At 45.8% G+C, this 13128-nt stretch overlaps 1 protein-coding gene across 4 annotated transcripts in view; it reads right to left on the reverse strand.

Annotated features, from left to right (window-relative positions):
- Nucleotides 1–12762, reverse strand: part of LOC148041394 (casein kinase II subunit alpha-like) — a 78319-nt gene extending 65557 nt beyond the window's left edge. For 2 of the 4 annotated variants that reach the window (XM_087679165.1, XM_087679148.1), the window contains exons 1-2: nucleotides 12213–12760; nucleotides 12008–12137 (exon numbers count right to left, since the gene is read on the reverse strand). In XM_087679165.1, coding sequence (XP_087535291.1) covers nucleotides 12008–12137; nucleotides 12213–12553 — 471 coding nt within the window. In that variant the 5' untranslated portion in view covers nucleotides 12554–12760. Of the gene's footprint in view, nucleotides 1–12007; nucleotides 12138–12212 lie in introns of all 4 variants that reach the window. The other 2 variants (XM_087679153.1, XM_087679158.1) reach the window with 2 other exon arrangements.
- Between the last annotated feature and the right edge of the window lie 366 nt (nucleotides 12763–13128).

Consider the following 13128-nt stretch of genomic DNA (forward strand, 5'->3'; position numbering starts at 1 on the left):
TAAAATTCTTCCCTGAGTGTCTTCTTGAAGGCTATCCAGTCTACATCCTGCAAGTATAATTCACTAATCCGTGCTTTTAGTTCATGAACAGTAACACGTACAAAATACCGGCTCCATGCAGATTGAGCCACCCCAAAGAATTCCATCTTCTGAGCATAGGTATATACATATACAGATACGTTTCTACCATTGATAACTTCACCTCACGCTCAACTGCTTGCAAAGCATTCATCACAACACTTTCTATTTGAGCTGAAGCTTGCATCACCTGTTATTGCACATGCAAAAGCATATTCATATTTTGCACCAACTGTTGCAAAACATCACTAGAGAATATATTCGAAGATTCTTTCATCTTGTCTTTCCTTCTTTTGACGACCTTTCACGTCGGATTTACCAATGTCGAAGGAATTTTTGTCGAAAGGTCGAATCCACCGAGGATCAGAAGTAGAAGGAAGTAGAGATAGGAGATGGAAGAGAAGATAGAGAATACCCAAGTGGTAAGCACTACAAAGACAAAGCACAATGAATTGAATCAATAAGTATTGAAAGAACCTGGAATCTTCGCACTACTCACAAGCAATCTCCAAGCATTAGATCTCCTGGAGCTTCTTCGTAGAACAAAACGTGCATAAAAATTACAGCTCCTTCTCTACTGCTCGAAACCCAAATCTGATGGCTCCGTTGGCTCCGAAAGGGGGGTAAAACCCCAAGACGACTGATCGCGATTCTCCCAGATCACTCCTTCTTCTTTCAGTTCAATCTGCAGTTTTCAGTCTGTTTACAGTGATAGCGACGCGCGCGATTTCGTCCATCTGTCCCTCTTGTGAAAATCCCCTAATTGACTGAAAAAGCAAGTAGCTTTTTGCATATCATCCTAATCTAGAAGCCTTTTTTTAACTTTTTCGGATTTTTACAATAAATAATATCAAATATATACTAAAATTATCCAAAAATCTAGTATTTTCAGATTAATCCATGCAACTCACACTAGTACTAATGGCTCACATCACATTGACTCTCTAAATCAATAAAGAAGTCGGATGATGATACATTCCATACTTTTTCACACTGTGTCCTCATAACATCACAACAGCGCGTCGTGATCGTTGTTGACAAGATGAAAACTGCACTTTAAATTGGAAGAAGAAGAAGAAGTAATGTGGGAGATCCCTGCACAAGCGTCCTGCAGTTTTACCCCCCCTTCGGAGCCAACGGAGCCATCAGATTTGGGTTCCGCGCAACAGAGAAGGAGCTGTTATTTTTTATCCACGTTTTTGTTCTATGAAGGAGCTCCACGAGATCTAATGCCTGGAGATTGCTTCTGAGTAGTGCCAGACAAAGAATTTCAAGTTCTATCAATACATATTGATTCAACTCATTGTGCTTTGTCTTTATCGTGTTAACCTCTTGTCTATTATTTTTCTTCTCTTCCATCTCCTATCTCTACTTCCTTCTACCTCTGGTCCCCGGTGGATTCGACCTTTCAACAAAAACCCCTCCGACAACGCACGAGGAAGAGAAATTACGAGCTACTCAACTCAACTGAGATTTTGCTATAGCCATCATCTCCAGCCCAACATTGGCCACCATCAACTATCAATGCTCAACCGCTACCACATGTTCAGCAAGCAAGCCTGAGATGTAGTCTCCACCCAACCATCAAGTCATTGCCTAGCAGCACAACACTACACCAAATCCCATCTGCCACCACGGCTTGTACCTCAATTAGCCACAATGTTACTCGCCTATGCCACCCAATTTGCGCCAGTCTCTTACAATGACATCTGCCTAAGCTCCACCCAACCACGCTGCCCTGCCCTATTCTGTGTCACTTTTGTGATGCACACTTGCAGCTGGACTCCAGCTTCCACCGCCCGCAACACCACCACTTGCAAGGCACCTCTGTCAACACCATCTCCTCCACCACCACCCGCCTACTGCTGCTCCTTCACATGACCTTAGTCACATCAACGCCTCTTGTGCCTACCTTGCACCATACCAGCCGTCACGGCCACCGCACAGCCAGCCCGAAGTTTTGGAGCTCTAGGCACCTAAAATTTGGGGGTTTTGCTCAAATTGGCTTCCAATGCGCAAACTGACACCGAGCAACCCAACATTGCACAATTTCTTCTCGATTTGTGCAACAAATTTGGGACTTTTTGGTCTAGAGGCTTTGACACGCATTATGAGGCAAATTCCAACTGCTGGTTATGGTTGGCACACGTCTTGAGGCAATATTTTGACAAAAATTCAAATAGTAAGGTATAAATTTCTTCAATGTCTTTAAACTTTTGCAAAGAAATTTTGGGCTTCCGCCCGACATGCATTCCAAGGCAAACAACATATGGTGTAGTAGCATTAACTTGCTGTGTAAGTCAAATTTGGCAGTAAGTTTTGGGGATTTTTAGTAAAATTTGGTGAGATTCAGCATTAAATTACTGTAAACTATCTTTTTGGACACGCATTTCAAGACAAGTGTGGCACAATAGTGCATTGCTATAATTTGCAAACTGAGTGCTGATTTATGCAACATTGGGTACACTTGGCAAGATTTGTGAAAGTTTGGTACTTGCATTCTAATCCTATGTGGGGACTTTCAGTTGGTACTTGCATTCTAATCCTATGTGGGGATTTTCAGTACTCAACAGAGTGCATCCTATACTTCAACATTGAAGTATTTGGCTGCTAATTTTTATCCATCATTGGCGACATGGCACATTAGAGGCATGATGACCAAAGTAGCATCCTTGCTGTCCTCACTTAGGAGGACAAGCTTGATGGCACCAACTACCCTCTGTGGAGATTCATAGTGCACAACCTTCTTGTGGCGAAGGATTTGTGTATCTTGCAAATATTGTGGAGGCTTAGTTTTGTGCGAGTACATGAACGACACGTATCTAATTCATGATGTCTCAAGCACATTCTTCTCAAGAATCCAAAATGTATTATCAGGCTTCTCCATCATTGGAGACCCTAAGGAGGTATTATGGACTCGGCAGGAAAGACAACACCCACCTTCACCTTTGCCTTCTTTTCCTTCTCACATTCTAGATTTCCGTCTCATGACAAACAAGTTTGAAGAGTACTTACTACTTGCACATTACGTATGGTCGAGCTTGCACCCCTCCTACCAACTTTGCTACTCCATTCGCTCCGGTTGGTGAGGCTAACCACCTCTTGATCATGGAGTGCATACAACTGTTAGCAGTCATGTTTGTCATGCCTTGTCATCTCCTGCCTGCGAGCCTCAGTCTGAGTCAAATGAGGACTTTAGGAGCTCTGACTTGTCTATCACTTGTTTTGACGGAGGAGGTAGCTCATTCTAGAGCACTCAGTTTATTGCATGTCAATGCATTTTCTCCTCCAATCGGGATTTTATGTGCATTTCCCGGGGCAGTTTCTGCATTCTTCAACCTGCCGGACATTGTCCACCCTTTCTGGGATTTTTCTGAGCATTCTTGGCATTTTTACCAGCATTAAATGCTGGTCGGATCAGCATTAAATGCTGGTCGGATCAGCATTAAATGCTGGTCGGACATATTTATGGCCTCAAATTTCAGGTCGGCCAGTTTTTGGGTTTTTTGGCTATTTATAGCCATTTCCCACTTGGCAGTCAGTTGTATTATCATCTTCCCTCCTTCTTTGGCAGGTGACACTCCGACTCCGTCATCTTCCTCGGTCTTCGGTGCTGCCGTCATCATCAGCCTAATCTGGTGCCCTCACTGACGCTTCGGGCTGCGTGCAGGGACTGATCAGTCCATTTCAGTGTATTCAGCATTCATTTCAGTTAGTGCAGATTTTCTTCCTTTATTCCCTGCTTCCACTCTCTCCTCCTCTATGTTCGTGTTCTTCCATTGCGCACTCTCACATGGTATCATCGCCTGACTGAGAGCACGGAGGACCTAACCTTGTGGAGAGATACCTCACCCCTCTTCTGCTGCTGTCGCCTCATCTCCAACTGCCCAGGCGGCCCCTCCAGGTGGCCATTCTTCTTGCGTTTGCTGCAGACGACTACTCCCGAGGCTGCCACGTCATCAAACGACCCCTCCTGCTTGCGTTTACCATCAGGCGGCCCCTCCTTCAGCTGGGCGACACATCATCAGGCTGTGTTTTGTAGATCTGGTGGTCGTTTCCACTCCTGGTGGTTCATCTCCTGCGGGTGACCCACTCCCAGGCTGCATTTTGGTGCTTTCGGCTTCTGTTTTGGTGATCTTCATCAGATACCCTTGCGTTTTGCAGCTCCAGGTGTTTGTAGGCTATCACAGCTTGCGTTTTGGTGGTTGGTGACCAGACTGCTGGTCATTATTCGGCATCGGCAAAGTTTTCTTTGGTGTTTGGTGTTTTGCAAATTGGAAGATGTCTTCTCATTAGTTTACGGGCTTTGATGACTCAGATGACGAGCTTTTGTCTCGACACTCATCTGAACGGAGGCGTGATTTTTATCACGAGGACCATCGTCCGGAGTCTATTCCTCTTTCCCGTCCCCCTTCTATTCATGTATCTCGGCGATCCCCTTCCAGTGGGCCGAAGATGCAGCCTTTGGTACCCCCTGTACAGGTACCCGTACTTCCTCAACTGCCCAAAGAGGACCCGTTGGATGGCTCCAACTTTTCTCTATGGTCCTGCAAGGTGGAGTGTATCTTGGACTCCTTCGATCTTTGGGAGCTTGTTTCTGTTCCTATTCCCCGGCCTAAGGTGGATCCCGCAGATGGGACATCTATGGATTGTGCAGCCTTATGGGATCGGCTTAATTCTAGAGCCAGATCTTTCCTCTTTCTGAGTTTGCAGGATTCTGTCCTTGTTCATGTTCACAGGTTGAAGACTGCAACAGACATGTGGAGAAAGCTCACGTCTCTCTATCAACAGAAGAGGTTTGCCCACCGGATCTCTCTCGAAAAGAAGTTGCGGATGCTCGCTATTGATGATAGTCCTTCCATGAAGGACCACATCAACAGATTACAGGATATGAGGGATGAGTTTGCATCCCTCGGTCGGACAATATCTTCTGAAGACATGGCTATGATTCTTTTGACTCAGCTGCCATCGCCTCGGTTTGATGTCTTCTACACCAGCCTTCTTACATGGAGGACCCGTGAGAAGCTTCTATGGGAGGAGCTATCCCCGCTTGTCTTGGAGCATGACGAGCGACTCAGAGAGGTCAGTGCTAGTGGATCCGACTGCACTAGAGCCTTTGTTGCAGGTTCAAGAGGACAGAAGAAGAAGAAGAAGTCAAAGGCTACGAAGAAGGACAGTTCTTCAAGCTCTGACTCAGATTCAGAGAGACCGAAGTGCCCACACTGTGGAAAAGGGACACACCCTGAGGAGAAATGCTGGAAGAAGTACCCTCACCTTCGTCCGGGAGTGAAGGGTGGATCTACATCGGAGCGTTCTTCTACCTCTACACCAGCTGTTACCCATGAGTCAGTGTTCCTTCATATCCATGCTTTGGAGGAGGATCCTTCTTCCGTGGCTGCAGTGTCTTCTGCGCAGCCTTGGTTAGTGGACAGTGGTGCTTCGAGTCATATGACTCCCCGAGGTGATTTGTTACAAGATCTCCGTCCATCAGAGGGTTCAGCCACTGTTGGTGACATTTTATCGGAGCCTATTAGTGGTGTTGGCACATTGCCTTTGTTTACCGACCGACCTTCAAGCTCCTTTTCACATGCCCTACATGTTCCGGATTTGGGCCTTCCCCTCCTCTCAGTTTATGGCCTTACGAAGCTTGGCACACGCGTGATCTTCACCGAGCATGCTGTTGTTATTGAGGATTCTCTTACAGGAGCTGTCTTATCTACAGGTTGGCAGGAGAGCAGGCTTTACAGGCTCCATTCCCCTTCTTTGATGCAGGGTCCTCCGAGGCAGTCTATTGCTACACCCGTTCCCGCTTGTGCACCTTCTATTCCACAGGTTTCTTCCCATCCCCCACCCTCTCCTCCGGTGGTTCCCTCGTACCTCCCATCCCTTTCAGAGGGGGACGATCTCGGTGATGCGGCTGTGGATTTCTTGGCCCCTACTATTTTAGGGGGGGCTTCCCAGGATCGCGAGGAGTTTCTTCAGCAGCAGTCTACATCGACGGACTTCATCGACCTTGGCATTCCTCTTGCCACCCCAGGATCCGTTTCTCCCTTGGCCTTCAGCCACATCCAGGATCTGAGAGGGGGTGTTAGCAATCATGTTTGTCATGCCTTGTCATCTCCTGCCTGTGAGCCTCAGTCTGAGTCAAATGAGGACTTTAGGAGCTCTGACTTGTCTATCACTTGTTTTGACGGAGGAGGTAGCTCATTCTAGAGCACTCAGTTTATTGCATGTCAGTGCATTTTCTCCTCCAGTCAGGATTTTATGTGCATTTCTCGGGGCAGTTTCTGCATTCTTCAACCTGCCGGACATTGTCCACCCTTTCCGGGATTTTTCTGAGCATTCCTGGCATTTTTACCAGCATTAAATGCTGGTCGGATCAGCATTAAATGCTGGTCGGACATATTTATGGCCTCAAATTTCAGGTCGGCCAGTTTTTGGGTTTTTTGGCTATTTATAGCCATTTCCCACTTGGCAGTCAGTTGTATTATCATCTTCCCTCCTTTGGCAGGTGCACACTCCGACTCCATCATCTTCCTCCGTCTTCGGTGCTGCCGTCATCATCAGCCTGATCTGGTGCCCTCACTGACGCTTCGGGCTGCGTGCAGGGACTGATCAGTCCATTTCAGTGTATTCAGCATTCATTTCAGTCAGTGCAGATTTTCTTCCTTCATTCCCTGCTTTCTCTCTCTCCTCCTCTGTGTTCGTGTTCTTCTTCCGTTGCGCACTCTCACAACAACATTTGGAATAACCGGGACCCATCTTCTTCATTTTAGCCACACCCAATGTCAAGTTTGTACAATCCCTTTGAATCTTATGAATCAAAACCCTCTCTTGTTTATCCTTTTGGCGTGCAAGATCTGGATTATTTTCAATATGTAAATTGCAATAGAGGAGGCTCTCAAAGCAAACATCCCACATCAAGTATACCTAATCTTCTGGTTTACTTAAGCATGTAAATCACTCTTCTCGAATCCCTCCCATCCAACCCTTTTCTAATCCACACATTGATTTCCTCTCTTCTTCATTCCAAAACCTCGAGTGACACTCCACCTCCGCATCCAGAACACTAGGAGTTGGATCCTCCATCTCTGCTCCTAGCAATCTCTCTTTCTCCACACTCTATTATGCCTACCCTCACTTCACTACCACTTTGCGCGATGGTACATTGTTAGGGGGAATGCCACCACTATGCCTTCCACATACCCACAAGTGAGCACTTCTTTTCACCCTTGGACAGCTATGATTGGCATCCCCTCTCACTACCCCCGGTCACTCACCTTCCCACTTGTCGACTTTCCAGACACAAGGATTCCAATCCTTTGCTTATGATGTATCATCACACACTCCCTGGGCCACTCCCATGCAGGGATTTCCATCTTCTGCTCCACATGTCTCTATCATTTCTCCATGGGCTACTCGTGGTCACCATATCCATGCCTCATTAGTCCATGCCCACCTTTGGATCCATTGTGCACACTTCCTGCATGCATGGTGGGCACTCTAGGATTAATTCCCAAATGTACTCCACTCCCCCACCCTATCCACCTTTTCCCTCCAGCACTACCCCTCCTATTGCTATGGCCAAGAATACCTTCACAGGTAAGACTTGTTTTAATGGGTCAAATTTCACCACTTGGTCGAGCTTTATGCAACAAGTGCTTAAATCTCATGGACTTTAGGACCTCATCATTGGTCTAGAGTATATGTCAAACTCTCAATTTGCTCACCTTAAGCACATCCATCAATGGAGAGTCGCAATGCCATAACCAATGTTGAGTTAATGCAAGGGTCACTTCCTGAGTTCCATTTTCAATTACACCATTTCCCCTCACATCTAAACGTTGGAGTCATCTCATTGACCACCATTCAACACAAGATCGCACTCAACGTATCAATCTTAACTTTGAGCTTCAAGAGTTTTCCAATAAGAAAGGGGATAATTTGAAAGACGAGTTGGGTGAATACAGTGCAGTTTGCCACTACTAGCTCTCCGAAGTCCAACGATGATCAAGTTACATTCCTTTTGGACAAGCTTTTTGAAAAATACTTCGATTTCATTCAGTACATTATCTCATTGCCCCAATTACTAAGTTTCTATGAGTTCGAGTGTCAGTTCTTGTGCTATGCAAGGCTACATGATCAAGTCCACAAGTCCTCCACATACTCTTACTCAGAGAGGGATATGGCTGCCTCTTCTTCACAAAGGGAAACCAGAGGTGACAAGAACTCACAAGATGCAAAGGCAAGCCAAAACAAGGACAACACCCCTTTCTTTGACGAAACCAAAGAAACAAAACCCATCTAGCCAAAACTCCCCAAGGAAAATAGGTTTTGCACATGCTGCAAGAGAGCAGGCCATGTGGACAAGGAGTGTCATACCAAGGCTCAAGGTCTTTCTCCCAAGAAAACCCAATAGACTGTTGCAACTACCTCCACTTCTATTGGATAGTCCAATGGGGCTACGCCTTCCGCTGCTACTCCATCTGCCCCAACAACTACTAGATATATGGCATCCGAACAGCCTCGACAGGTTATATCCTTCAATACTCCTAAAGGATTAGCTAATTGGTCTACTGGCTCCCCACCCATAGCACTCTTTGCATCCATTTCTAGATCATCCTCTATACCTTTATCTAGGAACACTTCTCCACCTCGGCAGACGTTTCACTGATAAAAGACTTGTTAATGGATGTACGCGATGGTGGCCCATCTTTAGTTTTTGTTTTCCTTCTTCAATCTTCTACTCCATTCACTCATATACACACTCATTGCATATTTTTCATTTTGCTTCACTTTATGCTTTGCTTGAGGCATCTCACTACTAACCGTTGTTCTATTGGGAATAAAGGGCCACCATGCCTTTTATACGTACTCAGGTGTGAACACACCCTTGCACTTGTACGTTGATCCTTTACATATAACTATCAAAAACCTAAAGAGTGGTACATCTTCTTTTGGTACCCACACATCATGCATCACACTCTATTGTTGTTCACTCACTTACTCACTCACTCTCTCTATTGTTGTTCACTCACTCGCTCGCTCGCTCACTCTCTCTCTCTCTCTCTCTCTCTCTCTCTCTCTCTCTCTCTCTCTCTCTCTCTCTCTCTCTCTCTCTCTCTCTCCGCCATCGCCATTGTCTAACATCAAACCTCCACTGCACATCAACCGCCACCACAAATTGGTATCAGAGCAGCAGGTTGCATTGCTAAAGGTTGCAAGTCATCAGTCCTTGTCAAGCGTACTACAGTTGACCGGCATTCGACAAGGCGAATAGGTCCATGCTAGGCAGATAGGCCCTTGACAGGGCGCAGCATGACAGGCATTCAGGTGGTAGCTCTATTGGCATGTCGCAAAAACCAGTATGGACAGGTCGCTCAAGGTCAACGCGCAGTAGACAGGCCAGGGTCAGCACGGGGCAAGCCATCAACAAGCGTGCGGCAAGGCAAGTCCACAAGGGCACGTGATTCGACAGGGATAGGTAGTCAACCGTCAAATTGGGGCTTTCTTAAACGCCCTCGGGTCTCAAAAATTGGGGCTTTTCATGCATGTGCAGAAAGTGCAGTAGGACAGATGCAATTCTTGAATTTTTGACACATTGGACCACGTACAATTTGGGGCTTTTGCAAAATTTGCAAAGTTTGGGTCAAATCTGATCTTGATATGTACTTGCAATGCAATTTCTATGCAAATTGAGAACATAGGGCCCCGGACAAATTCCAAGCTTTTGCAAAATTTGTAAATTTTGGCAAAATTAGCTTGTGTAATCCATTCGGAAGTTATGTTTAATGTCATTTGAGCAATTTGAGCATAGAAATTTTGGGGCTTTTGACCGTGAGAGTCAAATCGGTGTTGGGATATAAAGGCCAGGTAACCTCCGGTATAGTACACGCACATTGTACATGTGAACGCGCCCTTTACGAGCCCTAAGTACAAATACATTTTATTCTTTGTGTACCAACACATTGTTGGTACACTCTTATCGTCTTGCACTTTCACCTTGCTCACACTCTCTCAAGCCGTCACACTCACTCATCCACTCCTGCTCGAGTTGCGTCCCTATCGCTTCCAACAATTGGTATTAGAGCGAAGGGTTCCGTGCATGCTTCCCAACTCGAACACGACCTTCAGACAATTCGAGCTCCCTGGTGACCAATGTGTCGGGCAACTGATGCGACAAGTCCAGCGGGGCTGATAGGCACAGTAGTCGTGTGTCGGGCAAGACGGGAGGTCGGGTAGGACGGGACAGCACAGGCTGAAGCGTGTTGGTCAGGTAGCTGATGGGACCAGTCGACAAGCGACATCTCGACGGGCAGCTGGCGCAACAGAGCAAGAAGGCGAACCAGGTACACATGGTGACGGGGACTCCAGGCGCCGACAAGCGACAATCCACACGTGACAGCCGTCACGCGACAGGGCAAGGTCAACAACCTCCCCCCCACCGTCATTTCATAAATCCCAAACATTTTTTTGTAAATCTTTTCTTGAATCCCTTCTCCTTGGCGAGAGTTCACACATCAAAGGCACAGTTTCAAAATCCATGCAAATCTGGTCAAAGAATTTGGGGCTTTTTCCAGATTTGATCTCGTCTAGGCCTGACAATAAACTCCAAGTCAAAAATTGCAGACATTGCGAGCGGTGACCTAAATTAACTTCAGGATTTTGCCAAATTTGTTGGATTTTCACTCTTTTGGGCAAATTTTCCTGACATTGAATCCCAAAAATTTGGGGCTTTTCATGTATTGGCAAAGCTTTATTCAACTAGGTCAGATTGACTAACATTCATGCAATTTTGGACTTGAAATTTTGGGGATTTGCGCAAAACTTGGTAAATTTCTGCATCTTTTACCCGTGCAGTGGTTGGTTAATATACAAACAGCAAAGATTTATTTCTGGTTGAGGAAAAACAGCAAGGTATTTTGTGCTGGTTCAGCTTGTGCTTCCTCACATTAGTGCATTTACTCTTGTGTTCGTAATAAAATGGCTGCAACTTCTTCTAGTTCAGACATCAAGAGTTTGATGGAGATTAAACGGTTTGATGGTCATGGATTTGACCTTTGGAAAGATCATATCCATGGCATTTTGTTCCTAAAGGATTGTGAGGATGCCTTGCAGGAAGATAAACCCGCAGTAATGTCTAAAGCAGATTGGCCCAGAGTGAATAAAAAGGCTGTGGCTTACATAAAGATGGGTGTTACTGATGACATTCTGACAACACTAAGGGTTTAGACACAGGTTACCCAATATGGGAGAAGCTGAAAACTACTTATGAAATCACCACACCTATTAATCAGGTGCATTTAATGCACAAGTTGGTGAATATGCGACTGGATGAGTCAAAGCCTGCAGTTGAGCACTTGAGTGCATTTACAGGGATTCTAAATCAGCTCAAAGATGCAAACTTGGACTTTGATGATAAGTTGAGGGAGATCTTTTTTATCATGACACTGCCTGACTCTTGGGAAACTTTGGTGGTTTCACTCAGCAATAACCCCAATCTCTCATATGATGGGGTGACGGGTTCTATCTTGAATGTCTTTCTCTTTCCATTCTCATCATCCAAAAGCATCCAAGAAAACTTGCATAGTTGACATATTTCCACTTTCCAAACCTGGAAATGGCATTTAATCTCTATTCCTAAAGGTCTGTGCTTTGAGTAAAGTCTGATTACAAAACTGCCACTTTGCCCTTCTAGGCACATCTAATTGGCTCAAAGTTCAGGGTAGAATAGGCTCATTATCCTTGGTAATGAAACAATGGAAAATGGAACCACTTGTCAAAAGGTTGTGACAAAATGCTTCCACTCTGATATGCAATAAACCCCTCTAAGGATCCATGTGTACCCCCAAAAAACAAAACACACCTACATGGATAAATGCATGTAAGAAAAATAATTCACGGCTGTTGAGCAAAGAAAAGCTATTACCTTTCTTTTTTTGACTGGCTTTAAACACTTGATGGTACACAGCTGGTTGTTCACGACGTTGACACCTTTGAAAACCTCACTATATTTCCCAGTACCAACCTGGCGCACCCGTTCATAGGCACTTTCATCTCTGAAAACACAATGCACTTTAACAAGCGAAATCGGCAGCAGCCTACAACTAAAAATTGCACCGAAGGCTGTGTACCCCCACTGAAGGCTGATGGATTCATAGTCCCAATATTCTCGAGGCCGGTGAAGATTGACATCGGAGTAGACACGGGCTTCGGAGCGGGGAAATCCGGGCCGGCGGATGGACTTCCCGAATTGGCGACCTCGTGAGGCAGGAGGGGCGGGAGAAAGTGGGGTCGGCGAGGGAGGTGAGGGGGGCATCCCGGACGAGGATGCGTGGTGGGAGCACAGAGCTGACGATGTATTGCAGCGCAGGGGCGACCATAGCCACAGCCTGGAGGACGAGGAAGAAGAGCGGTGGATAGCACTGAGAACGATGGTGAGGCGCTTTCGCAGAAGCCAGCACGCCATCGTCATAGCCTCGTCGACATCATGCTCCCTGCACCTGCACCTGCTGCTGCTGCTCCCTCTCACTGACGCTTTCGCAGAAGCCAGCACGCCATCGTCATAGCCTCGTCGACATCATGCTCCCTGGCACCTGCACCTGCAGCGGCTGCTGCTCCTTCACTGGCTGCATTTATCGTAGGACGGTACTTCTAGAAATTGTTTATCGAGCCAGTTTTGAGTTTTCTTTTTCAGTAAAGCATCGTTTTTATAATGTGGTGAGAATATATATTGAAATAAAAGGAGATATTTACATCATCATATGACTGGCCCTTCCCGCGACGATCAGTATTTTGGTCAATCTTAAAACTTATACATCAAAACCTTATAGACCCGTAGCAAGGCAGGTAGTTTCAAAAATTTTCCAATCAACAATCAAACGAGAGTAGAAGCAAGAAATGAAAGAGGAGCCCTAGGAAAATGTAACGATCAAGGCAGGTAATTTACAAGAGTAGAAGCAAGAAATGAAAGAGGAGCCCCAAGAAAATGTAACGACTTTTAACAAGTCTTTGGGGTGCTCTTGGTTAGTCCTCAACCAGCCAACCACA

Source organism: Lygodium microphyllum, chromosome 1 (genome assembly GCF_053477565.2).
Source record: "Lygodium microphyllum isolate KBCC chromosome 1, Lygodium_microphyllum_v1.1.10, whole genome shotgun sequence".
Taxonomy (NCBI): domain Eukaryota; kingdom Viridiplantae; phylum Streptophyta; class Polypodiopsida; order Schizaeales; family Lygodiaceae; genus Lygodium; species Lygodium microphyllum.